The sequence below is a fragment of the Antedon bifida genome, chromosome 6 (genome assembly GCF_963402885.1).
Source record: "Antedon bifida chromosome 6, ecAntBifi1.1, whole genome shotgun sequence".
Classification (NCBI taxonomy): Eukaryota; Metazoa; Echinodermata; class Crinoidea; order Comatulida; family Antedonidae; genus Antedon; species Antedon bifida.
Window position 1 is genome coordinate 2,196,099 of NC_136231.1, and position 27,519 is coordinate 2,223,617.

The 27,519-nt window shown below is 34.8% G+C and overlaps 3 protein-coding genes across 3 annotated transcripts in view; 1 reads left to right on the plus strand and 2 right to left on the minus strand.

The window, feature by feature from the left end:
* Positions 1-22: 22 nt before the first annotated feature.
* On the plus strand, positions 23-8,944 carry LOC144844518 (DNA polymerase kappa-like). Its single transcript, XM_078701458.1, has 12 exons — positions 23-193; positions 641-875; positions 1,239-1,350; positions 1,666-1,818; positions 2,129-2,609; positions 3,118-3,242; positions 3,863-4,029; positions 4,775-4,904; positions 5,454-5,625; positions 6,668-7,126; positions 7,310-7,358; positions 8,535-8,944. Exons 1-12 carry the CDS (start codon positions 106-108, stop codon positions 8,644-8,646), a joined length of 2,283 nt encoding a protein of 760 aa, XP_078557584.1. The 5' UTR covers positions 23-105; the 3' UTR covers positions 8,647-8,944.
* Positions 8,945-11,441: 2,497 nt separating this feature from the next.
* On the minus strand, positions 11,442-12,541 carry LOC144844399 (uncharacterized). Its single transcript, XM_078701293.1, has 3 exons — positions 12,479-12,541; positions 11,919-12,060; positions 11,442-11,599 (listed from the first exon to the last, which is right to left on the minus strand). The coding sequence occupies exons 1-3, from the start codon at positions 12,530-12,532 to the stop codon at positions 11,472-11,474; spliced, it is 324 nt and encodes a 107-aa protein (XP_078557419.1). The 5' UTR covers positions 12,533-12,541; the 3' UTR covers positions 11,442-11,471.
* Positions 12,542-14,378: 1,837 nt separating this feature from the next.
* The window catches only part of LOC144844517 (transient receptor potential cation channel subfamily M member 3-like), a 37,537-nt gene continuing 24,396 nt past the window's right edge, over positions 14,379-27,519 (minus strand). Inside the window, exons 22-24 of the mRNA XM_078701457.1 lie at positions 27,257-27,389; positions 25,065-26,662; positions 14,379-14,550 (exon numbers count right to left, since the gene is read on the minus strand). Coding sequence (XP_078557583.1) covers positions 25,489-26,662; positions 27,257-27,389 — 1,307 coding nt within the window. The 3' untranslated portion in view covers positions 14,379-14,550; positions 25,065-25,488. The remainder of the gene's footprint in view (positions 14,551-25,064; positions 26,663-27,256; positions 27,390-27,519) is intronic.

Consider the following 27,519-nt stretch of genomic DNA (forward strand, 5'->3'; position numbering starts at 1 on the left):
GTACTTCCCCTTTTGCCGTGTTTACATTAGAGATGTAAACGAATCAAATTTATCTTTAAAATAAAGTGTTAGAATTCCAGATTTCCGTCATCAAAAATAATTTAAATGGCTAGTACATATAATACTACACTTCAAGATTCTGATTCTGAAAGTGAAGATTGGAAAAGCCCGCTGACACATTGCCATGCATCAAGTTAGTAAACATAATTTGAATTTTTCCCGGCCCCAGCCCAGGCAGGCCTTCTTCTTTAACTGTGTTAAACTGTTAGTATCTGCTAGTAGTCTTGACTGTAAGAAGCTAGGCTAAATTGCTGATGATGTAATGGTTCAATACAATAAAATAAGGTTTTTAAACACTAATATATTGAATATACTGTGAGTGTTTCGACTAAAAAAACTATTATGTATTATCAGCACAGAGTGAAGTGGTTTAATAAAGTTTTCTATATAGATTATAGGCATGGTTGATCGTGTCGTGAGAGATAATTAATTCCAGCTCACCTAAATTATGGTGTGGCCAAGAGCAGACAGTATGTTGTTATGTTATGGTGTCACATAAACCTTAACTTGCAGGTACAACCACTTTAATCTTTATAGGTATTTTCTTTCAAATAAAGTCACAATGGTTTCATGTTTTCAGATGTTGCAGAGAATGTTGCAGATAGATCACAGAGTTTTGGTAGTGGAGAGAATAAAGACGTGAGCAAGATTGATGTAGAGAACAGCAGAATAATGAACCAAGGTGCTGGAACTGACAACAAAAATGAAATGGCTGTCATGTCGAGGATGGCCTTGAATACGAACAAAGCTGGAATGGAGGGATTAGATAAAGACAGGATAAACCAGATCATTCTTGAAGCATCCAAGGGATCCAGGTAATCTCTGTTCAAGCCACTGGGTTGTCAAAGACCTCTGTGAAAATGTGGTCAGATTGAAACCTTAACAACCGTACTGGTAGCTACAGCTATGCGTGTATTTGACAAGTAACACTGTCCACAAACACAGAGAGTGAAATGGACTAGGTTGAACTTTGTTCTAAGTGCACACATGCTTAATCTATACACTAGATCTCCAGTTTTAAGTTCTCATCCTAGAAGACCACCACTATGAATGAGGAGATCTGATATGTACTGATTTTACTTATTGTTATGCCCTGGTAATAGCTGCCTAAATAATAAACACAAATCAATTACCACCAACCACCATGTCTGACATTTGTATATTTTTCACAATTATAGATTCTATGAAAATGAACAAAAGAAAGAATTAGAAACAGACCAGCGTGTGGCAACAATGAAACAACAACTGGATTTGATAACTGAGAAAGATAAACAAAAAGCAGTGAAAGTGGTAGGTACAGTCAAGGGCTGATCCAGGGGGTAGAGCTAGGTGTGCATGCTCCCTGGCTTGACAGCTAAAATGGAATTATGAACTACTTGTTGATATCTATTTTGACAGACAGACTATCGATGTTATATGTGTTACTGCTCCCCTAAAAAAATCCTAAATTCGTCCCTGACAGTAAAAACTTCCAGATTTTAAGTGAAATAATATTGTTTATTTATTTTTTGTATATTTTACGAAAAGAAAGATTTGATTTGCATTTATTTGAAAAATCAGTAATAAAAAATACATACAATGTGATAACATTCATTTCATTTTTAGATGGATGCACTCGCACAACAACTAGAGGTTGCAAGAGATTTAAGTCGTACTATAGTTCACCTAGATATGGATGCATTTTATGCAGCGGTTGAAATGAGAGACAATCCATCACTAAAAGACAAACCAATGGCAGTTGGCTGCATGTCAATGCTGGTAAAGCTCTGTCTACACTATCAAACTAGTTTGATGTGCCCAAATATGGTAGTGATATGCCCAAATATGGTAGTGATATGATATGGGCACATCACATTTTTTGTCACATAAAGTTTGATAGTGTAGACAGAGCTTAAGAATACTTTCAATATTGATTTAAGATTCAACCCATCCTCCACTGTGTACTATATTTTTTAGATTGTACGTAATCTAATATTCTTGTATGCCCATAATAGAAACCCCTTAAAAGGAAAATGGAATAATCCAGTCATAATACATTATCATGTAATCATGTTTTTCTTTTTTTCAGTGTACTTCTAACTACCTTGCCCGTAGATTTGGTGTGCGAGCTGCGATGCCTGGCTTTATTGCTAAAAAATTGTGCCCTGATCTAATTTTAATTCCAACAAATTTTGATAAATACAGAGAAGCAAGTAAACAAGTTCGAGAAATTTTGAAAGAATATGATCCCAACTTTTGTCCAATGAGTTTGGACGAGGCTTACTTTGATCTCACCGAACATCTTGTTAAAAGAAAGTCATTAACTGATAAACAAAGGACGTTTTATAATCCATATCACTGTGCAAAGATAGAATGTAAAATTAAAGATGAGTTAAAGGGGATGAATTGTAGAGATGTAAATAGCAAAGGTGTTGAAAGACTGGATGATGAAAGGAATATTGAAGAGGAAGACAATTCCAAATGTGTGACATTTGGTTTTACTGATGAAGATGCAGTGAATGAGATTCGATTCAGAATCCAGGCTAAGACACAGCTGACAGCCAGTGCAGGTGAATAAAAGGTCTTTCTCAACGGGTCCGGCGTTGAAAATCAAATTGAAAGTCAATGTTTCATTTTCACACGGCTATGCGCATATCAATTATTGCATAGCCACATGAAGTGTCGTGAAAATGAAACATTGATGTTCGATTTGATTTGCCGGTGCTGGGCCGAAACCGTGCCAGAACAGGTGTGAAAGACCCTTAAAAAGAAGGCAAACAGTTCCAGACCTTTAGTGGTCTAAACAGCTCTGATAATAATTAGTCTTTTTCAATGTACCATACTTCATTTAGGAAGTTGACAAAACGTAATTGCGATTTAAGAAGGTTTTTTTTTATCGAATTTGAACCATACCATGAACATTTGTACAGTATGGTCTAACAGTAGGTTATCTCAAATATCGGTTGTAACGACTTTTTCTTTTTAACAGACTTCCACATTTTCACTGAATGTAAATTAATTATTTCTAGTATATCACTTGGTGGTATTTAATCTTGTATTTTATTCTTCTTTTTCAAGGTATTGCTCCAAACACAATGCTGGCAAAGGTGTGTTCTGATAAAAATAAACCAAATGGACAATACAAGATTCAACCAACAAGAGAGGCAGTCATGGACTTTGTTAGAACATTACCAATAAGAAAAGTATGTACAATATTCTCTATACACTAAACATATAGTTAATTATAATTCCTTTGCAGCTCAAACTGGTATTAAATGTTGATGAATCCAGCAAGCCCTTAAGGCCAAAAGGCCAATTTACACAGACGAGCTGTACCGTGTAGCTTATCCCACATAGAATCTGCATTTTTCTTAAGTGGAAACCACCTGTCTGTTCCTCGTTTTGTAAATAACATAGATTCTACAGTATTTATTTTTTACTGTTACCGCTCATCTGTGTAAATTGGCCATTTGACTGTACTGTATCATCAACATAAGCTGAATTTGAACCAGAATACTGAAGTAACCCCTACACCTATGATGGGTTCTTTTAAAGTGTACACATAAGCTATTACACTGGACCTCCATTTTGTGAATTGTTTTATCCAAGAAGACTTGTTTCACCAGAACTATGGACGAGTAGAGTCTCAGGAACCAGTCATTGTGTTGCTATGGAGGTTTTACTTCCTCTGCTTTAACCACTCGACCAATCAACTCTTCCATCCTATTTATCTTGTATAAACTATATTTATCTTGTTCTGTTACTGTATGTACTAGGCCTAAGTACAGTATGTATATTAATATGATCATTATACAACCTATAGGTTGGTGGTATTGGAAAGGTGACAGAAAAGATGTTGAAATCATTAAACATTGAGACATGCAGAGATATGTTTGTCCACCGTGGAATTCTTCATCTTTTGTTCTCAGAGATATCATCGCATCACTTTTTACAGACTTCGTTGGGCTTGGGTTCGACTAGAGTTGAAAGGTGAATTCATTTTAACATTATTTTAAATTTTTTTAAGTTTAGCATAGCTTGATATTTTCTTCTAATCCTTTTTAGATTACGAACTTGAGTTTAATTTAATGTATAAAGGAAAGAACTTTTTTTTTCACCTGAACAAGATTGTGAGTTTCTGATGTTTCTTTTCTCTAGTTCTAGTTGTCCCATGACCTAGATGATCGTAGGGATGTAGCAGATAAGATATAGTAGTTTTACTTATAATAATACGATACACAGGCATATGCCATATCTCCCAGTGGTGCCTACAGTATCTTCTCTCCGGGCTGGTGGGGTTTTGTTGGATGGCCGTTGCCCTTGTAGTTGTTTTTTTGTTTTTAGTACCAACTGGGTGTCCAACCACCCTTCACACCATGCTCCGAAAGGAGTTGGTTGTGGTACCGGTTTTAGTCTGCGGTGTGTGACAGTGGCTGTGTGTGTGGACCAGCACACTTTTAATGTACTTTAATTGTATGGTTCTGGCATTTTTATGGCACTTACACTACAATTACTTGGAATGTATGTCTAAAAATAAGTGGGGTTATTATCAGTGTTGTTGCAAAGGCTTAGAACAATGGAACTATGGAACGTTTAAAGCAGGATCTATCCTTTAAATTTTACGACTATATTACAGATCCTCTGGTATTTGCACTAATTTGCAAGTACAATATTACTATAATACAATAGTAATGGTGATACACATCTAACATAGTATTTTATTTTTCTACTGTAGATCCTCCGAAAGGAAAAGTATTAGTGTAGAAAGAACGTTCAGAGAATTGTCAACACCTTCTGACCTCTACTTAAAGTTGAATGAACTTTGTCAATCACTTTCAAAAGATTTAAAAGAGGAAGAAATGATGGTAAACATACAAACAATATTGATAAATAATAATAATATAACATAACATACATGTCTAGTAGGCTATATTTAACATGTACTATGGATATTTACTAATTATATTGCCTGATTGCCATCAGATGTAGTATAGATAGAGTATAATGCAACTGACGTCACGGTACCACATGCATTTTATGCTATACAAAACAGATTTGCCTTCAATAACTTCTCGAGCCATATAGCCAGATTGGTTTTGATAACTGCTGAAATAAAAACTATAAATGAAATAGTTTACAAATGCACACAACTTACACATTATGCTCATTCAATCTTCAGTCCAGGCTTATAAGCACAAATAAGTATTATGATTTAAGTTTTCAACAGTTACGTTAGCGAAACCAATACAAATCTGGCTATGGCTTGGGAAGGCATTGAATGCAAAAGTGACGTGATGTCAGAGCTTAGTAGACAAGGTGGAATGACATTGAGGTGGTAGCATGTTATTATTCTTTCATATGCTGTTTCAAATCTTTCAAAGTTAATATTTATAGTTACTCCATTTCTTCTACAGGGAAAAACAGTTAGTATTAAACTAAAAAATGACAAGTTTCAAGTGAAAACAAGATCTAGTTCGGTGCCACATGCAATTGACTCATTGGAAGCAATCTACGCCTCTGCTAGTGAACTGCTTAGACTTGAAATCATGGCCTGTCACCCTGACCCTTTAAAATTAAGGTTAATGGGTAAGTGTAAAATAGTGCAGACTTCTTTAATGAGTGGTCAAGTGGAACCATAATCCATAGCCATAATATTTGCCAGGGTTCAAGACTGTTCTTGAATAAGGTCTAGTGCAGACTTCTTGAGTGAGTAGCCAAGTGGTTAAGACAGTGGAACCGTAATCCAATAATGTTGGCAAGGGTTCAATTAGACTGTTCTTGAATATGGTCTAGTGCAGACTTCTTGAGTGAGTAGCCAAGTGGTTAAGACAGTGGAACCGTAATTCAATAATGTTGGCAAGGGTTCAATTAGACTGTTCTTGAATATGGTCTAGTGCAGACTTATTGAGTGAGTAGCCAAGTGGTTAAGACAGTGGAACCGTAATTCAATAATGTTGGCAAGGGTTCAATTAGACTGTTCTTGAATATGGTCTAGTGCAGACTTCTTGAGTGAGTAGCCAAGTGGTTAAGACAGTGGAACCGTAATCCAATAATATTGGCGAGGGTTCAAAACTCATTTCTCCATTTATTCTGTTCTTCTCGGATAAGGTCTACTGTATATAAAATGTTTGTGTGCACTTTAAAGAACCTAGTTTGTCTTTCGAGATGAGTAGGGGGTTACAACAGTGTACCACCAGTTAACATACAGCCACTGTTGTGGACAAAAGAGGGCGTCTTGAATCTAGTAGCACTGACCCTTAAGTGTGGTTCCTACCATCGCTTCTGATTGATCAAATCACTTACGTTGCGTCGCTAGTGGGAATCAGCTTTAGAGAAGAACCATGATGTGTAACATAATACTAAGTCCACAGAGCAATGATTATCTTTTAAAAGATGTACATAAGAACATAAGCAATACAAGGCGTTTGAAAATACAGTAGAACGCTTCCATTGAGACAGTAGCACCCTTATTCAGGGATATACTTCTACTAAGAGGACACTTTCTCATGAAATAAACAAGGGGAATTATATGTTTTAGCTTTAAGGTCAAGGGGGAATTTTGTTTGGTCCTGAAGGTGAGTTTACTGTATTTTAGAATAAATCGTATGTTTTCTTTTCTCTTTCAAAGGTGTGAGAATGTCTTCACTGATTTCTGCCAATGTTGTTCATAGTAAACAAGGAACTCTAATGAATTTCTTTCAAAAGCCAAAAACAACCTCGTCAAAGTTAGTTAACGGACCTGAGATGCATGATCATAAAGAGACTGTCAAAAGCAGTAACACTGCCAATTCAAATGATATGAGCAATAATATGAATTTGAATAGCAATATGTCTAACATTGCTCAAGATAAAAACAGAACTATGTCAAAAGATGTAAAAGAATCCCGAGAAATGAATAACCATTTTTCAGACATTCCGGACAATAAGGACTCCATTCCGGAAGCAGCTACTATAGAGGGCAGACTTTTAAAATTTGTGTGTCCCATTTGTAACAATGTTCAAACGCATAATGACTTGAATGAATTTAATAAGCATGTTGATCTGTGTTTGAATGATAAAGAAATAAAGTCAATATTATCAGAACAAGGTAGGATTTATTTATTGTTGTATTTTACAAAATCATATTTATTTGTGTATTTCAGTAAATCTCTGAAAAGGCAGGTGTGCTGCCCATTGTACTTGTAATTATTATATTATTAATTTTTTTATATATATACTTGCAATATTTTTATATAATAATAGTATATATAATAATTTATATTCCCTACAGATCAGAAAGTGAATGAACAACCAATATCTCCAGTTCAATCATCTAAACGGTAAGTTCTATAAAGAATCTGGTATTAAAATAAAAATGAATAATATTAAAAAATAGAAAGTACGGTGAGAGAAATAATCAACCCAACCAAGTTTGGAACTTTATAGTTCCCTTCCATAAAGTCTAATATAAAATTATATATTATAAATTTATATTATTAAATTAATAAATTATAATACAAATTATTGGGATTATTATAATATTGCCATTAACTCACTATTACACTTTAAGTAAACACAATTTTAAATATACAGTAGATGTTTGTATTTGGTACATTTACCATACTCAAACAAAATTTGTGTGCTCTCTCACACTCAGGCATGGAAACTTGTATATACGGATATGAATTTTGGGCCATTGATATAGATCAGTTCATTCAGTTCAGTCTCCTAACCCCTGATAGGGTTGTTGAGGCACCACTGCTGACTTTTAGACAATCCTCCTCCATCGGTCTCTATCCTCTGTAGCTCGTTGTGAGTCAACAAAGGTCAAAACTGTCCATTCCTTGATGTTGTCTTCCCACCTCTTCTCCCTCCTGGTATGGTAACCTGTAGGATGGTCTTGGCCAGCCCACTGGATCTCGACACTCCAGCTTTCTGCTTTTCACAATGATAGATATGTGCTATTTATGAGGAAAAAACATGTGCTGTAAAAAGTGACATTTTTGTAAGAAAGTATACCCCTTGTAGGGTTCCCAATAGGTGATAATTAGCCCAAATTAACCACTCATGCTTTACTAAACATATAAACAAAAAGCACCCTTCCGGCACAAGTGGAGATTATCCCATGGTAGTGATAATGTATTCGAGTGGGGGGCTCCTATGCCTGATTACCTAATGGTCAAACCTAATCAAATCATTTAATATGTATCTAATCAACAGTATAACTATTGATTTTAATAGTGTTTATATAGACACTGATGTTATTTACTGATTTAGCTTCATCAACATTACTATGCATTGTGGGATACTGTATGAATATGACTGTTATTGATTTAAACGTCAGATGTTTGTTTAATATTTGACATAGTGACTATTGGCTTGGCACTAATATTGATGCTGCTATTAAGCCTATTAACTTATCCATTGTATTTGATTTTTTTTTTCCAATTCATGGTTTTGACCCAGAGAAATTAGGATTAAGCGATTAATCTTTTCTATTTTTATTTATATTTCAGAAACTGCGGGTCAGAAACGTCATCAGCAAAACGTAGAAAAAATGATGATAAAGGAACAATTAAATATTTTTTTCAAAACAATAATTATGGAACTTTTCCGCCACACAAATAGTTAATTTACATTATTATTTTCAATACACACATTTAAGGGGACCCCATTTGACCCGAAGCCAACCCACATACACTTTGCTATAATAATTAATTGTTCTAGTATTCTTTGTTATCCAACACTGAACAACAAACTTATTAATGCTATGTTGTCTTAATTGCTATGCAGGTATTTTTAAGAATGGCAACAGTAGATTGGAAATTAGATTTGTTTCTTGATGATCACAATGATGAATCACAATGAATTACAAATTGAAATGGATTACAATATTTTAATTGCATTAAAGTTCTATTACATTGCATACATCAATTGTTTTAATGGCTTAAGCTCTGTCTACACTATCAAACTAGTTTGACAAAAAAAGTGTGATGTGCTCAAATATGGTAGTGATATATATATAAATAGCACTATAAGTACACATATAGCAATATTAGTGCATATTAACTAAATTTGAAAAGGTCGAAATTTGGGTGATTTTGCAAAACCTTTTTATTTGTCGACATAAAGTTGTCCCATGACACTATAAGATGATGATATGGTACTATACGTGCACATATAGCAATATTAGTGCATATTAATTGGATTTTAAAAGGTCGAATTTTTGGTGATTTTGACAAAAATCCCTGTATGTACTATAGTACAGGGATTTTCTCAAAAAATGAACAAATTTCGACCTTTTTATTTTTCGACATAAAGTGGTCCCATGACACTATAAGATGATGATATGGCACTATACGTGCACATATAGCAATATTAGTGCATATTAATTGGATTTTAAAAGGTCGAATTTTTGGTGATTTTGACAAAAATCCCTGTACTATAGTACAGGATTTTCTCGGAAAATGATCAAATTTTGACATTTTTATTTTTCGACATAAAGTGGTCCCATGACACTATAAGATGATAATATGGCACTATACGTCCACATAGTAATATTGATGCATGTTAACTAGATTTGAAAAAGATCGAATTTGGGTGATTTTGAAAAAAATCCCTGTACTATAGTACAGGATTCTCTCGGAAAATGATCAAATTTTGACATTTTTCTTTTTCGACATAAAATGGTCCCATGACACCACAAGATGAGGATATGGCACTATACGTCCACATATAGCAATATTAGTGCATATTAATTGGATTTAAAAAAGGTCGAAATTTGGTGATTTTGAAAATAATCCCTGTACTATAGTTCAGGGATTTTCTCTAAAAATGACAACATTTTGACCTTTTTATTTTTCGAAACAAAGTGGTCCCATTACACTATAAGATGACATGGCACTATACGTGCACATATAGTAATATTGATGCATGTTAACTAGATTTGAAAAAGATCGAATTTGAGTGATTTTGAAAAAAATCCCTGTACTATTATAGTACAGGATTTTCTCGGAAAATGACCAAATTTTGACATTTTTCTTTTTCGACATAAAGTGGTCCCATGACTCTATAAGATGATGATATGGTACTACACGTCCGCATATATCAATATTAGTGCATATTAAGTAGATTTGAAAAAGGATTTTGAAAACAGGAATTTTCTCGAAAAATGACAAAATGTTTATTTTTCGACATAAAGTGGTCCCATAAGATGATGATATGGCACTATACGTGCACATATAGCAATATTAATGCATATTAAGTAGATTTGATAAAGGTCGAAATTGTACATTTGTTAAAACACTATGTAATCACTTTATTACCCATTCCCCTACCCACTCTCTCCTTCACCCCAAAACCAGGATGTGTACTCTATTTAAAACCTGATTACAAAAAGAGTCTACATTTTGCAAGAACTACACCAGGCTGAGGTTTAGATTACTTTACTTAAAGATGATACAAGATCACTTTCATTTTCTAATTAACTTTCCTAAAAGCACCGTAAATTCCAAACACGATTACAATAGCCCCTAAATGTAATAAAATATAAACAGTGAATTTTTATACTAAAGAAATTGAATTATTAATGATTTAATTATTCGAGATTTGTGACGTCACCAATATATTTTTGATTTGATCACTTTATTTCAGAAAAAATATTCCATATACTGTACAACAAAAAATAATACAACCGGAAAATCAAACTAAAAAAGGATTTTTTCCCACATAGTGTAGAGATTCGTAACAAATAGTTCGTAGTACACCTACATTTTCACTATTCACAACTCTTAATCTAAAAACATAGACGCACTTGCGTACATGCTCGTAGAAAGAGGGAATTCTCCTCGTGACAAATGTTACTAGCACTACAGTGCTTAGGTAAGCCTAGCAACATTCTCAATGAGTTGTTGTAGCACACCTCCAGAGATTTAATAGTTTTTATAGTGTGGTTACACCATAACATACAACAGTACAGATTAGTACAAAACGACCTGAACAAATTACATTTAACATTCTCATTACATCTACTAAAACGTCTACTAAGAGTATTACCTCGAATTCAAGAGCTCGATACTGGCGGTTAATATTAAAATCATCTAAATTATTACGTAAAATATGTCCTAGGTAAGTCACTTCATTGACGTAAGATAATATATCATTATTTAGCATAATATTTGATACCACTTCACCATGTTTCTTCTTTTGAGAAAAAACCATACAGACAGATTTTTTTTCGTTATATATAACATCATGTTCTAGACAATATACTGCTCACATTATTTTAACCATATTTTTCAACCCATATATTATGTATGTGCATGTGCAAGTGCAAGTAGTGAATATCTTACAAAGTATATTACTTTAAGTGGCAGTGAATATAGAGTTAATTTATTTGTGAGAAAATCTCTGAATTATATTTTCAATCTGTTAGTACATTAAATATACTCGACCTAGTGTGAGGGTGTTTTTATGAATGGCAACAGTAGATTCGAAACTAGATTCGTTTCATGATGATCTCGTTGCTCAATCACAATACTTGACCAAGATGACAATGGACTTCCAATGAAATGATTCGATTCTGTAATGTAAACAAGAATATTGAGTTAATACTACATCTTTTAAAAACGTTTGGGAACTTCCACCGAGAAACTAAAGACTAGGCACTCTCGACCATTGGCAGTCACTGTGCAGGAATTGTTTAACCACCGGAACACAATGGTCGATATGGCTAAAATAGTGCGACCCTGTGTTAGGTTGTGAACATATTGGGAGGAGTATGTCTAACACTTGATTTAAGTGATCTAAATACTAATAATGATATGATGATACAGATGATAATGCTGATCAAGGGAGATATTAATACTTCATTTGTTTAATTAGTTCGTGTTTTTACATACTAAAGCATATTTCTTGCTCCAAGAGAGACAGAAGGTAATTATCGTTATCGAAACGTTTACTGCTTGGTGATTGCAATTTCGATATGTCTTTTGCTGAGAATGTTGCAGGAACCATCTGTTTCACATAGTTGAACAAATCGATCTAAAAAATTAACATGTATATAATATTATCTATAAAAACAAAGTATATATTAATATATATATTAATTGACAATAATATTTCATCAACGTCCGTACGGTTATCGTGCTTTACACAATCATTTCTACAATAAACGTTGATCACGTGATAACAATAAATGACTCGCACGAAAAGATGTCCAGAAGCGATTTTTTTCGGTGCATAATTTCATATCACTTTATCGCATTTCATTTTAATTTTAAGAGGACCTAGAAAGAACCAAAAGTGTGCCAAGGAATCAGCTGAAACGTCCTAATGCCCCGCATGCGCACAATAGAATGCCATGACGTAACTATGGAAAGATACCTATAATAATTTGTATACACCGGGGATAACATTTAGCTCTAATCATAATTTGGCATATGATTGATAAAATTCTTACCGCCGAGTCGTGTGTGAAAGCCAGGTAAATTTTCGTCAAATTGAGCATCTTCATTTGATCCACCAACACCTTGGCGACTAATTGTCGATCAAGACGAGCTAGTTTACAATGATCCTTGGTACTATACGAGTCATTAGCTCTGCACCTAAAGAAACATATAATATACTATGAATAATATAACACATATGATTACAAATGTATCGGTTAAAATTAATTTAAAACAAAGCAGAAAGTCATTGACAAAGAGTTTTCAAAAGCTGACACTAATTATGGGAACTGTCGGCGTTTTAAAATAAGAAAACTCCAGTGACGTCATTTATTAGAAATAAAACTTACCAAACACTCTGATACTCGTCATTGAGTCTCCAGTGAACGGCAAGAAGTCCATCAGCATTCCATAACTGTTTAGATAATAATTTCTGATGATCTTGTATCCAAACAGGTCTCCGTAAATGTTTAAATAGCTCGTTATGCAGATCACGCCTTCCATGGAATACGACGGAAGCATCTCCATAAGGGTAGATATAACCTAAACATCTATCAAAAACATCCCTGCCAACAATCTTAATTACGGATAAGATATTTTCTAAAATGAATAAATTATCTCCAATAGGTGGTACAGTTACGCCACTGAACTTCTGTATGAACCACATGTACGTGTGTAGTTGGGCTGCAAAGTCTTCTTTCCAGCGACCAGCCACGCCATTCACCATGGCTGTGACAACATGTCCACAGTCGGCTACAAACTGGTGTTCGGTAGAAATTTTAATAAACTTACTAAGTTCCTCTAAATCTATCGTTTCATTCATGGCATATACTTTATTCACAGTTCCAGTTGGATGATCAAAGAATGGACTTGGAACAAGAGTTCGGTTTGTAAGATGGGCAAAAGCAATGGCTGCAGTTAGGGCTTGTAATTGGTTATTCGGTCCTTGATTTCCAGCGAAAAAAGGATAAATATATCTAGGTTTTATAGCATTAGTTTTCGATACTTCAATTTGTGGCGAATGCGAACGTTGGATTATAGAAGATTTCGTTTGAGACGTGGATTGATTCTAAATTTAAAAAGAAAAGGAAGAATATATATTTATGTTAATGCAAAAGCTGCTAATAGGAAAATAAAACTAGCAGGTACAATTTTCCGATAATTGATAAAAGAGAATTAAAAGGTGCCCCAGCTCCTCGAACGGCGCTGGTATTATCGTACGAGATAGAGGAACACATTTTGGCTTAGTGCTATTATATTATAGATATTCATAAAATAGTCGTATTGTAAGTTTGCATACCACGTAGCCACAGACCAGAGAAACAAAGGATGTTTGTGGATAATAAATTTGGTTGATAATTCTCTCTGGAAGTATTGTCCCCATCTCCCTTTTAAAAGGTTTGAAGTTCATAAAAGTATAAATGCTGGTGAAATGCGTGTTGATTTGAAACTCAAATATTTCTATCAACAAGCACACTACAAAGGATTCCTATGCTTCATGTCACACTTGAACGGAAAACGGCGCCGTTTCGTTAAATAAATAAGAAACATCACTATAACACATATGTTTAACTTTGTCAAGCGCCTTTGAACATTATTTTTATGGATACCGGCGCTATATAAGTCTGATTGATTGATTGATTGATTATTGATTGGTATGCATAATTGAACGGTGCCGTCTTCCGTTCCGTGAAACGGAACAAGTGTGAATATATAGTTTAAAAGCTTTCTAGTCCACAAATATAGTTAAATATTGATATTAATATTGTAGTCACAGTTTAAAATATAATATGCATGATAATATTATTTTTACTAGTAGGCATAATAATCTGTATCTTAATTAATTTCATTAAACACGCCTCAAAATGTGCTCAAGGGAACATTCTTTTCCCGCACGGTCTCAAGGTGAAGCGTGGTTCCCACTAGCGACGCAACGCAAGGACGTAACGCAACACAAGTGAATTGACCAATCACAAGCGATGGCTTATTCGCTTGTGATTGCTAACTGTCTATAACTTCGCTTGTCATTGGTTAAAACGCTTGCGTTGCGTTTACGTCCTTGCGTTACGTTCTAGTGGGAACCAAGCTTAAGGGATACTCGATCCCCAAATGCCCCAAATTTCGGATCACATTGTTTGGCAAATGCTTAAAATTGCGAGAAACATCTAAAATACTGCACAGTAAGGGTCAAGCTTTAATAATTAACCGTATTAAAAAAAAATTGAAACAATTATAATTATTATTATTATAACGTAATTTCAATGATTAAAAGATATACTTACATAACAAATGTGTCTTATTTCGTTCTGCACAATGTCCTCTTTGGCATTTTGATAGATTAACCACTCAAAATATTGGTAATTTGTTGCAAAAACAAAAGCAAGTCCAAATCCAAGTAGAACAACTTTTTTTGTGAAACGCATTGTTGCCTAGTAGGCTACTAAATGATTGTAATGCTTTGTATTTTGTATTTGTCGAAAAAACACCGAACGCGATAGGTTAGAAGAATGGTGAACTTGTGAGCGGCGGCGACGTTAACACGACCTTGTTGATTTAACTTTTAACTGTCAAAACAACCATTGATCGTAATCCGCGTCATCAAAAATACACTTACCATACGTACGTTGTACTTTTTAATTTATCAAATTGCGCTTGACGTAACATTTAAATGTCCAGATGATTATTTTAGTCAATAATGTAATATGTTTTCTAACTATGAAGTTACGGTACCGTCAATAATAAACTTACCATACGTTTTTAATTGTTTAAACTTAATTTTAATTGATCAAATTGCGATTGTTTCAAAATTAGAATGTCCAGATGATAATTTTAGTTAATGTAATATGTTTTTCAAGTTACGGAACGGATGCAAATTTAGTAAACTTGCCATATGTCTCTAGTTGTTTGTTGTTGAAACTGTGATTGATGTAATGAAATACGGATGAATGTTTTTTTTTGTCCTGTAATGTAATGTATTAATCTTCCTTTTCGTCATTGTCATCAATGTACAATGACATACCTTGATAGGCCTAATGGTTTAGTTAATAATATAATATAGTATGATCATTTGTTAATGAAAGTACGGTACTGAACATGGTCATTGGTAAACTTGGCACGAGGACGAGTCTCTTGTAATGTATTACGGCCAATTTACACAGACGAGAGGTAACGGAGAATCTGTATCTATCCTGTGCGGGAACCGCCCGTCCGTTCCGCGTTGTGTGTAAATGGTCATACTTAGGAATAACATATATTCTATTATTATTACCGTTACCGCTCGTCTGTGTAAATTGGCCTTTAATCTTCCTTTTTACGTCAGTGTGATCGATGTTAAATGAAAATGTCCCGTAGTGGGTTACAAAGGTAACAACGACAATGTCAACGGAAATGCAGTGATAATGTTAAACTTCCTCACCAAAAAGTATCCTAACAAACGCCCATAATAACACAGAAACTGAAAGTTAAATCTCATACCTATTAATGGCTGTTGTTCTAAGAAAATAATTGTTTAACAATTTAGAGAACTAAACAACAATGATATAAACATGGTACAAATGATACTATTAAAATATAATAATAAACATAGAAAAATAATCAATAATCAACATATACCGTATAATTCTAAAATAATTAATAATGATATAGTTTTAAATGTTTCCCTTATTGCACGCCATTCCATTCCTGAGTATATTAGCATACATTACGGATCGAAGCCCCGAACCCAAGCTCCGAACCCAAGCCCCGAACCCAAGCTCCGAACCCAAGCCCCGAACCCAAGCTACGAACCCAAGCCCCGAACCCTGGGGTTAGTTAACAAACACCTATACTACATAAAATACATAGACGTATATATTCATAACCCATACCTCAGGATTCACGAGTAATGTTCGCCCACTATAACACGTATTCGGTAAGTTCATTTTAGATATCCAACTCATATAGCTTAGTGGATAATATTAAATAACAATCCTCTTACAAAAAATATGTAATACAATCCAGTTATACAGTAGAACCAATATTAAGGGGACATCTTTGGGACTCGAAACAAAGTATATACTTAATAGAGGTGTCTCTGGGAGTTGGCCGTAAAACATAGATAGATAAATGGATGGATAGACAAGATTGTTTGCAATCCATATTATACACAAATTGAAATTTAAAATTCAATTTAAAAAAACAGTATAAAAATACACACATTTCCCCTGCTCCTTTCACAGAAACATTCCCCTTGAATAGGGGTTCTACTGTGATAGGTAAAGCTCTGTCAAAATAATGTGTGCTGCCCCAAATATGGCAGTGATATGCCCAAATATGGTAGTGATATGCCCAAATATGGTAGTGATATGCTCAAATATGGTAGTGATATGCTAAAATATGGTAGTGATATATGACATAAAGTTTGATAGTGTAGATAGAGGTTACAAACAGGATAGTAATATATACAGTTTAAACATGTAGTGTTGTATTGGTGATGAAGGTAAAAACTATTTAAGATTCGGCTGAGAGTCGGCTGCTGAGGTTGGGGCTTATTTTTACGAGGGTAAACAGGAAGCTCTAATGTAGTACGGTAGCAGGTTTTATCAACTTTGGCAACATGGATTAATATTACACTACTGAATTTGAATCACTTGATCACATGATATTGCTAATTGAATAGGATACACCCACCATCACACAACATACACCCACCATCACACAACATACGCCCACCATCACACAACATACGCCCACCATCACACAACATACACCTACATCACACAACATACACTCACCATCACACAACATACGCCCACCATCACACAACATACACCCACCATCACACAACATACACCTACATCACACAACATACACTCACCATCACACAACATACACTCACCATCACACAACATACACCCACCATCACACAACATACACTCACCATCACACAACATACGCCCATCATCACACAACATACGCCCACCATCACACAACATACACCCACCATCACACAACATACACTCACCATCACACAACATACGCCCATCATCACACAACATACGCCCACCATCACACAACATACACCCACCATCACACAACATACACCCACCATCACACAACATACACTCACCATCACACAACATACGCCCATCATCACACAACATACACCCACCATCACACAACATACACCCACTGTTATATCTTATGTGTATATTTATTGCATCTTTCATTGTGTACAACGTATACATACAGATTACCAACCATGTGGTTATATCGATCTCCCTTAACCCCTTAGTCTCCCAATCCAGACACTACATCTTCCCCCTTCTTTAGCTAAAACTCACAACCCAATTAACTCCATACAATATGATATTCATTTTGTTTTTTTTTTAACTTTAACAATAATACAACAATTTAACTTTGAACTTTAAATCAAATATCATCATACATGCATATTATAAATGTTTTCTTTGATCACATATCATTTTCTTATTATTTCCAAGATTCCTATAATATCAATGAACAACTTAGCATATCATAACACTTAAAACTTTCAACATTTTAACAAAATCTCAACTTCTGGTGAACTTTAAAAATTTACATAACTCATAAATATGACTTCTTAATTTTACACTTTAAAAATCATCAAACCTCTTGGGTTTTTTCTTCTCTCTTACTGGTCTGCTTTTAACTATCATATTTTCATTACTCTTTGTTATTTTGTCACTTTGCTCAGTATCAACTGGCTTATTCTGTTCAGCGTCATCAATCTTACTGTTACCATTAACTTTACTAGTATCAATTTGTTTTAAATTATCATTTGGTGTTTTAACATTTGCTTCATTTACTCTTTCATTATAGGATCGAACATGTGTCGAATTCCTTTTGTATCTTACACCCTGTGGTGATTCAACCACTACACTATTCCCTTTTTTCTCTATTACTACATATGGTTCTGTGTGATATGGCGTACTCATCTTGTCCCTCTGTGTCACTTTCACTAAAACCTTATCTCCTTTACACACATCACTTTCCTTCGCACCTCTCTTCTCATCAATGTACAGTTTGTTCTTTAATTTAGACACGGCATCACGATCAGAAATCTCTTCGTCCATTATTGTATTATCATCTAATTCTGGCAATTTTGTACGCAACTTTCTATTCCACATCATTTCTGCTGGTGTCACTCCGGTAACACTATGTGGGGTTGTACGATATGCGAATAGGTACACTCGTAATTCTTTTTTCCAGTCTTTTCCTTCAGCTTGCGCAATGCGAATTCTTTTCATTAGTGATCTATTTTGTCGTTCAACCTCTCCGTTCGCAGCTGGATGTAATGGTGTTACACGTCTATGTCTGATTCCATTTTCCTTCAGGTAGGTTTCAAACTCATTGGACACAAACTGGGCACCATTATCTGAGGTAATTGATTTTGGTATGCCATGTTGAACAAACATATTTTCAAGTGTGTCTATAATTTTCTCACTTGTGATTGTCTTCATTAAACTAATTTCATAATAACGACTATAATAGTCTACCACCACTAGTACATTATCCTTCGATGGAAACGGTCCCAGCAAGTCAATCGAAATATCTTGCCATGGTCCTGTTGGTAGTTGTGTTGGCTTCAATGGTTCTGGTGCTGGCATCGAACTTGTTATCTGACACTCATGACATGTTTTAACATAGTCTTCCACATTCTTCTCCATCCCAGGCCACCATACCTTGGTTCTAAGCCGTTGCTTGGTTTTGACTATCCCCAAGTGTCCTTGGTGTGCTAATTCAATACACTGTAATCTATATTTTTCTGGAATTACAATCCTTCTGTTTCTAAGAATTAAATATCCAAAACATGCAAGTTCTTGTTGTATTGCATTATACTGAATCAAGTCTCTGTCCCATTTATCTGTCCGTATACTATTTCTCACTTTACTCAATTCAGGATCTTCCTTTGATGCCTCTTCAACTTCACGTGATGATAGTGCACATGGGGTTGCATTTGATGCTACTAATCGAATATACATCTCTGTGTCATCACTGTCATTATTCTGTTTGCCATCAGTTTCTATTGGTAACCTTGATAATATATCAGCAATGTTATTCTTACCGGGTACATACTTTACTGTATAAGAATAGGACATAAGTCTCATCACCCACCTTTCAATCCGTGCATTTGGTTTAGACTTTGGTCCATACAGGCCTTCGAGTGGTTTATGGTCAGTTATCAATTCAAACTGTAGTCCATATAAGTAAACATGAAACCTTTCCATAGCCCATACCACTGCCAATGCCTCTTTCTCCGTTGTTGAATATTTTTTTTCAGTAGCTGATAATGTTCGACTTGCATAACTTATAACTCTGGTTTCACCATTGTATTTCTGAATTAAAACTCCACCAATGCCTACATTGCTTGCATCTGTCACCAACTGAGTACTTTCTGCATCTAATCTGAAATAGCCTAAACATGTTTCATTAGTTAAGCATTTCGTAAGTTTTACATAACTATTTTCTTGTTCAGACCCCCAATAGAAATTACAATCTTTTCGCACTAGTCGTCTTAAGGGTTCCGCAACTGTAGCTAAATTTGGAATGTATCGTGCTGAGAAGTTAACTAGACCTAAGAAACTTTTTACTTCTGCAGCTGTTTTTGGTCTCTTTGATTCTGCCAATGCTCTGACTCGCCCAATTGTAGGTTTGATTCCATTTGCTGACAATATGTGACCCATGAATGTTATCTGTGATACAGAAAATTGACACTTATCCTTGTTGAGAGTCAAATTCTTCTCTTTAAATTTCTCAAGCACTACACGAAGTCTATCATCATGTTCAGTCTGTGTTCTCCCGTGTACAACAATGTCATCTGATATGTTAGCTACACCTTCGCATCCACTCAGCGTCTGACTGATTACTCTTTGGTACTTTTCAGGGGCAGCATTTATCCCGAACATCAACCTTTTGTAGCGATAAAGACCTTTGTTAGTTATGAAAGTTGTGATGTTTCGTGATTGCTCATCTAATTCAATTTGGTGATAGCCGTAATTCATGTCTAATTTAGAGAACACTGTACTTTGATTCATTTCATACAACACTTCGTCAACTGTTGGGATTGGATGCCTCTCCCTTTTAACTGCTCGGTTGGCCTGCCTCATATCTACGCAGAGGCGTATATCCCCATTTGGTTTTGGCACTACTATGACTGGACTTACCCAATCACTTGGTTCATCTACCCTTTCAATTATGTCAAGAGATTCTAACTCATCTAATTTGTCACTCACTTTATCTTTGAGACTAAACGGTATTCTATACATGCTCTGAACAACTGGTGTTACCTGTTTATCAATAAATAAATGTAACTTATAATCTTTTAATTTACCAATACCTTCAAATACCTGTGTATACTTATCTTGTACACTATTTATCACTTGTGGTATTACAATATTTAACACTCCAAGCTTCATTGCAGTATCACCTCCCAACAAAGCAGGACCTTTCCCTTTTAACACATATACATCTGCTGTTATTTTAGGCTCAGTATTATTACCTGTACCTTGAAAAATTGACATGTTCGTAGTAAATTTTCCTAACAACTCTAATGGTTTTTCTGACCCATATGCATATAACTTTCTGTTTGTCAACTCAGATTTGCATTTAATTTTCTTGGATTTTAACTGTTGCCATAAATACTGATCTATGATATTAACTGTAGCACCACTATCAACAATCATTTCTACCTTATGTACATCCATACAAACATTTATCTTTGTAGTTTTAGAATTATTATTTTGTATACCAAAAGCATAGTCATCGTCTTCACTTCCATTTTGAACATTACTAATATCACTACTCTTTTTGTCTTTACCTAATTTAGTTTTGCAACAAACAGCAAAATGTCCCAACATTTTACATTTATTACATTTCTTGTCTCTTGCAGGACAACATTTATCCTTAGCCAAATGTCCTTCTCTTCCACAGCGAAAGCATTTCCGGTTATCTTGTCTATCATTGAACTTTGACTTACTTGTTCTGTTAGTGTTAGGCCTACCACTTGAATTTCCAGCTTGGTACCTGTTTCTGCTCGTCGTGCTTGATCTTGACCATCTCTCATTCCTCACTGCATTCATGTTCGTTGTTGTTTCCACTCCATTAACTTCTTGTGACATCTCCTTTGCTTGCTTCTCACTCATTTCAAATGTGCTAGCTATTGCTTTTAAATTAGTTAATTTCAAAGTATTTCCTTTTTCTAGCAATTTTAGTCTCAGTCTATTTGATTTGCATTTTTCAATAACATGGTCTCTAATTAACTCATCAACATTCGCATCATCAAATTCACATTTTGCAGCCTGCTGCCTCAATCTGTTTATAAATTGGTGAATAGTTTCATCATCACCTTGCGTCAGTTTTCTAAAACAATAACGCTCATACGGTACGTTGGTTTTCATAGCAAATTGTTTATTTAATGTGTTTACAACAACATCATACTCATCTGTTCCGTTCTCCTCCGTTAAACAGTCATATATGTCCTGTACAGCCATTCCGGCGCAATGCAATAACAAAGCTTTCTTTTGGTTTTTGTCCACTACTCCTTTACCAGTAGCATATAATTCAAAACTGCGAAGCCATTTCTTCCACCGTTCAGCCGAAGCGTGCACATCGTGTGGATCATACGCAGCGATTCCCGTGATTTCAACGTTTACAGCGGTCATCGTTACAACAGTATTAAAACAAATATATCGCCAAAAATAACAGTATTGAAACTTCTAATCACTTGTGGTTCGATATTCTCCTTTCCTCGTCGCCAATGTTATATCTTATGTGTATATTTATTGCATCTTTCATTGTGTACAACGTATACATACAGATTACCAACCATGTGGTTATATCGATCTCCCTTAACCCCTTAGTCTCCCAATCCAGACACTACACCCACCATCACACAACATACACCCACCATCACACAACATACACTCACCATCACACAACATACGCCCATCATCACACAACATACGCCCACCATCACACAACATACACTCACCATCACACAACATACGCCCACCATCACACAACATACACCCACCATCACACAACATACACCCACCATCACACAACATACACTCACCATCACACAACATACGCCCATCATCACACAACATACGCCCATCATCACACAACATACGCCCACCATCACACAACATACACTCACCATCACACAACATACGCCCACCATCACACAACATACGTCCATCATCACACAACATACGCCCACCATCACACAACATACACTCACCATCACACAACATACGCCCACCATCACACAACATACACTCACCATCACACAACATACACCCACCATCACACAACATACGCCCACCATCACACAACATACACTCACCATCACACAACATACGCCCACCATCACACAACATACACTCACTATCACACAACATACACTCACCATCACACAACATACGCCCACCATCACACAACATACACTCACCATCACACAACATACGTCCATCATCACACAACATACGCCCACCATCACACTTGCTCCTATTCATCCAATAATCCATTCTTTCCAAACTCAAACTGTTAAAAGGACTTTGTGTCACATATGTATAACACGTGACACTGTAGTCAGGCCATAAGCATATGATACTTAATATAATAAATGCGTCATGTGATACATATGTGACACTTTATTACAGAATTTGGCAACGATTTTGAACATTTATGCGGAACAACACTCTCAGTCACTCCAACACCCTCCACACTCATAATCATCGTATTTCTTCCACTCTCCTCTCCAAAACTCATTTACGCTGGAATGACAAAGGTTATTTGTTTGTAAGAATTGGATCGGTTGATATCTTATTTAAGCCTAACCATCTAACAACTGCCTTAGTAGGATGTACCCTTTAGTTTTGAAGCTCCGGACTCACAAACTGTTTTATACCTTAGCACTACAAGTTTTGCATAGGAAAACCCTGAAATAAAATAATTCCATGCTCGGCTTTCAAACCCCAGACTCAAGACATTTTCTAATCTTAACTTAATTAAATAAAACAGTGTAGTAATTAAAACAGCTTTACTAAACCAATTAATTATTAAATGCTGGCAATAAACTTAACACAAGTAAATGGTGTCCGATCAGATAAATGCTATAGTAATTGTGGAATCCCCCAAGGATCAATTTTGGGACCACTCTTATTTATACTTTATGTAAATGATCTACCAAAGCATGTAAATAGTGTACAGATTAGTATGTATGCAGATGATACAGCTCTTTACTTTGCATCTTCTGATATAAATGAAGTACTTGCAAAAATTAATGAAGATTTAAAAAAAATCAAATCATGGCTAGCAAGTAACAAGCTTAGTCTAAATGTATATAAAACTCAGTGTATGTTTATAGGAACACAACAAAGGCTTGCAAAATTAGCAAACATTGATCTAAATTTAAACATAGACAATGTTCGGCTACAAAGAGTAAAAAGCTGTAAACATCTAGGTGTTGTTATTGATGAATATTTACTGTGGGATAAACAAATAGATAATGTTAAAAGTAAAGTATTGCCAGGCTTGTACTACTTAAAAAAATCTTCAAATCTCGTCCCAAAACATGTATCTTGCTTAATGTATAATAGTATTATCTCTCCACAGTTTAACTATTGTAATATTGTGTGGGGCAGATCAAATAAAAAAAATACTAATAAACTACAAATGCTACAAAACAGAGCAGCCAAAATTATTACAAAAACAAGGAAATACGACTCAAGTACACAAGCCCTGCAAAACTTAAACTGGATAAATCTTAATACTCAACTACATAATAATGAAGCCAAAATGTTATATAAAATATTCCATAATCAAGCACCACCATATCTAAACGAACTATTTACACCCAAACTAGACACATACAATACAAGATCAAAGGATGTATTAAAATTGAATAAACCCAAAACAGAATATAAAAAAAAAAGTTTTTCATATCATGGTGCTAGTTTATGGAATACTTTAAAAAAACCAATGCAAAATGCCACAAATTTAAATACTTTCAAAAAATTATTGGTGTGATTTATTATTTATTTTGTACTCTTATCACAAATGTAATTAAGGTTTCTGTTCATATATTTTTGTTCTCTAATTTGTTATTTTTAAAATTTGTTATTTTTAAAATTTGTTATTTTTATATGTGTAATGTACTACTGTTAGTTGATCACGGCCTTGTAGAAGAACACCTTTATGGTGACACAAGCTTTTCCGTGTTAAAATAAAGTATTTATTATTATTATTATTATTATTATAATAAAATACAGTATACACAGGATTCTATAGCAATCATGAATCACAAATACGAACATAGAGCACTATTTGGTTAGGTATAAAACTTCACAAAAATAGCTATTTATTTTAAAATTCAAACTATTTCATTGGGATTTTTGTATATATATATATATTTTTTTATTTGGTATTAAAATAAAAAAAAAGGTATTAAAAAAACCAAAATCATACTTTCCTTTCTCTGAACTGTACAACAGATCTTGTACCATATTGTACACATTTTGTTAAAACATTATGTAATCATTTTACTACCCATTTTTTTCACAAAGGGAATTAGTGTACACTATTCAAAAACTCTGATTTTACCCAGGTACATTGTTTGCAATAACACCACCAGGACCACATAAGACAGGCTCCATTCACAAGAGGATATTTGGTTTACTTTGACACTAGGTTTGGTATACTCACACACTAGGAAGAGATACACTGTCACATTGTTATCAGCACCTCTAAGTCTCCCACGAACTACTCGTACATATATATATAGTATAATATTATACATTGATATCTGTACATTATTGCATAAAATATCATTATTATTATTATAATAACAGATTCATACTTGATTTTATTCAAACAATAAATACACTATTTACTACTACTTAGTAAATTAGTTGTTTAGCACCAGAGACCAGAGTTATTTAAGTTATTATTACAACATATCTTACAGACATACAATAATACTGTACTCATATTTTGTACAATCTCAGCATCTCGTTTCTGCTTCATCACACTGTTCATCGTTTTGTGAAGTTGCTAAAAATGTGATCCCGTCATCTGTGTCATCTTCTTTTGCGTCAACTTTGACAGGATCAAAGTCACTATTTGTCTCGCTACTTGGGGTCGGTATGTTCAATGGCGTCGGACTCCTTTCCGGAAGGTTCACATTGTACATGTTTGTATGATTGATGGCTGGGCTTAATGATGAGTGAACCTGGTTGTTTGTTGCGCCGTCTGTCATTGTCCAGTATTCAAATGCAAGAGCGCGTGATTGGTCCAGTCTTTCCTGAATGTCTACCTCTCTTGTGTCGATGTGGTCCGTAATAGTACTGTAAGCTGGAGCTGCCCTGTATGGTGTCGGTTGTCGTATAGAGGTCTTAGTTAACCCCGACTCACTATACATAGATAGGTTAGACTCGGATTCTATACGCGAAAGAGCGCCAAGTTTAGAAGGAACTTTCAACTGGATTGGTTCTTCAAAACCCATTTGTCGTTTAATAGGTCCTGCTTCCGTGTCTGGACTTATTGCCATAGATATCGTGGGTGCAATCATTGTGGCATACTTTTCAAAAGTACTTAAGCGTTGCTGACTTGATTTAACCTTCTTCTTTGCTTTTGTCCATATGCTGCTCATTGGTGAGATATCGTCTCTTACAGACGAGACTGGAGTTGCTTCTACCAATGGCTTAAGAGCACGCTCACCTTCAAACTCATTCACTTCACTGATTGGTAATTCTAACTTGTCTTTATCAACAGATGTTTTTCTTGTAGAACTGCTTCCTAACGATTCCTGCTTGCTATCCATGTTTCCCTTTAATGGTAAAAAACCACCAGAAGGTTCCCAGAGGTATGCCAACGCTTCCTTGGAGGATGCAGTAGACGGTGGTGTAAGGATCGTGTCCGAAAGAGTCATCCTTCTTTGTATCGTCGGTTTAGTTGGCGAGTCGTCATTAGATCTCTTTTCTGTCTCGCTTATCGAGTCACGGCTCTCGGACATGGACATAGCTGTAAGGAGATGTTGCAGATAACGCACACTGTGAACAGTTTGAAAACATACACTCTCCAGAAGGTTCAAACGTGTGTCTAAAGAATTCAAGTTCACTTTAATCAAATTCTCTTTTGCAATTATTTCATCTAATTTTAGTTCTACATTTTCAACCCTACAGAAAAAAAAGAAATAAATAAACATGTTTACAATAAAATGTAATAGCATCAACATTTTTATTGTAAAGTTATAGTAGTATAGTATAGTAAGCGTTTGTGTGAGAAAATTCAGGTCAAATAACCTTGTGCATAGTTAGGCAGAAGGAAAAGAATTTGCTGCTCGAATATGAAAGTTTGCTACAAAGTGGAATATATATCAATTCTACATAAAACAAAGATAAATTGTCAATGGAAGGAGGAAAGAAAACGCAAATAGGCTGCTCAGGGGTCACACAGCATTGGTGTAGAAACCTGGAAGGGATCAATAGTGTTTTTTCATTGGATTTTGAAGCCATCCTTCATGTGGAGTATATATCAGCATCTTGTCTTGTCCTAACATTTACTATGTGTGTGTACACACTGTTAAAATTGTGAATTAAAACCGAGTTAATTCTCATGCATGTACACCATTTTACAGTCTATATGATTTAATAATTTGTTGAAAAGACAACAAATTTTTAATATCTAGTATTTATTTTTGTAATTTCAAACTTTTGTCTATTTTATTTTAAAAGAATAAACATAAAAACATTTTAAAAAACACTACTTACCTTTCGTAAGTAGCATTTAATCTTTGTTCATTTGACGATTTTATTCTTGCTTCTTTACTGCGAAAATATAGTTCCATACATTCTTCTTCAAAATCATTTAAAAGCTGTATGTCTTCATCCGGTAAAAACAGCTCTAGGGGTAGGAGACAAATTAAATTATTTATTTCAACAATATTTTACATAGATATCTACAATAGTCAGGGGTGAATATGAACTACTTTTTGATATAGGATATGTAGTCTAGTTGTAGCTTAGTTGTTAAC

Coding starts and splice junctions, on each gene's coding strand:
- LOC144844399 (XM_078701293.1), bottom strand. CDS start 12,532: ATGAAGATGCTCAATTTGACGAAAATTTACCTGGCTTTCACACACGAC. Junction 12,061..12,478: donor CTTTCACACACGACTCGGCG/GTAAGAATTTTA, acceptor TTAATTTTTTAG/ATCGATTTGTTCAACTATGT. Junction 11,600..11,918: donor GGAGCAAGAAATATGCTTTA/GTATGTAAAAAC, acceptor TTTACATTACAG/AATCGAATCATTTCATTGGA.
- LOC144844518 (XM_078701458.1), top strand. CDS start 106: ATGGCTAGTACATATAATACTACACTTCAAGATTCTGATTCTGAAAGT. Junction 194..640: donor GACACATTGCCATGCATCAA/GTTAGTAAACAT, acceptor TCATGTTTTCAG/ATGTTGCAGAGAATGTTGCA. Junction 3,243..3,862: donor GAACATTACCAATAAGAAAA/GTATGTACAATA, acceptor TACAACCTATAG/GTTGGTGGTATTGGAAAGGT.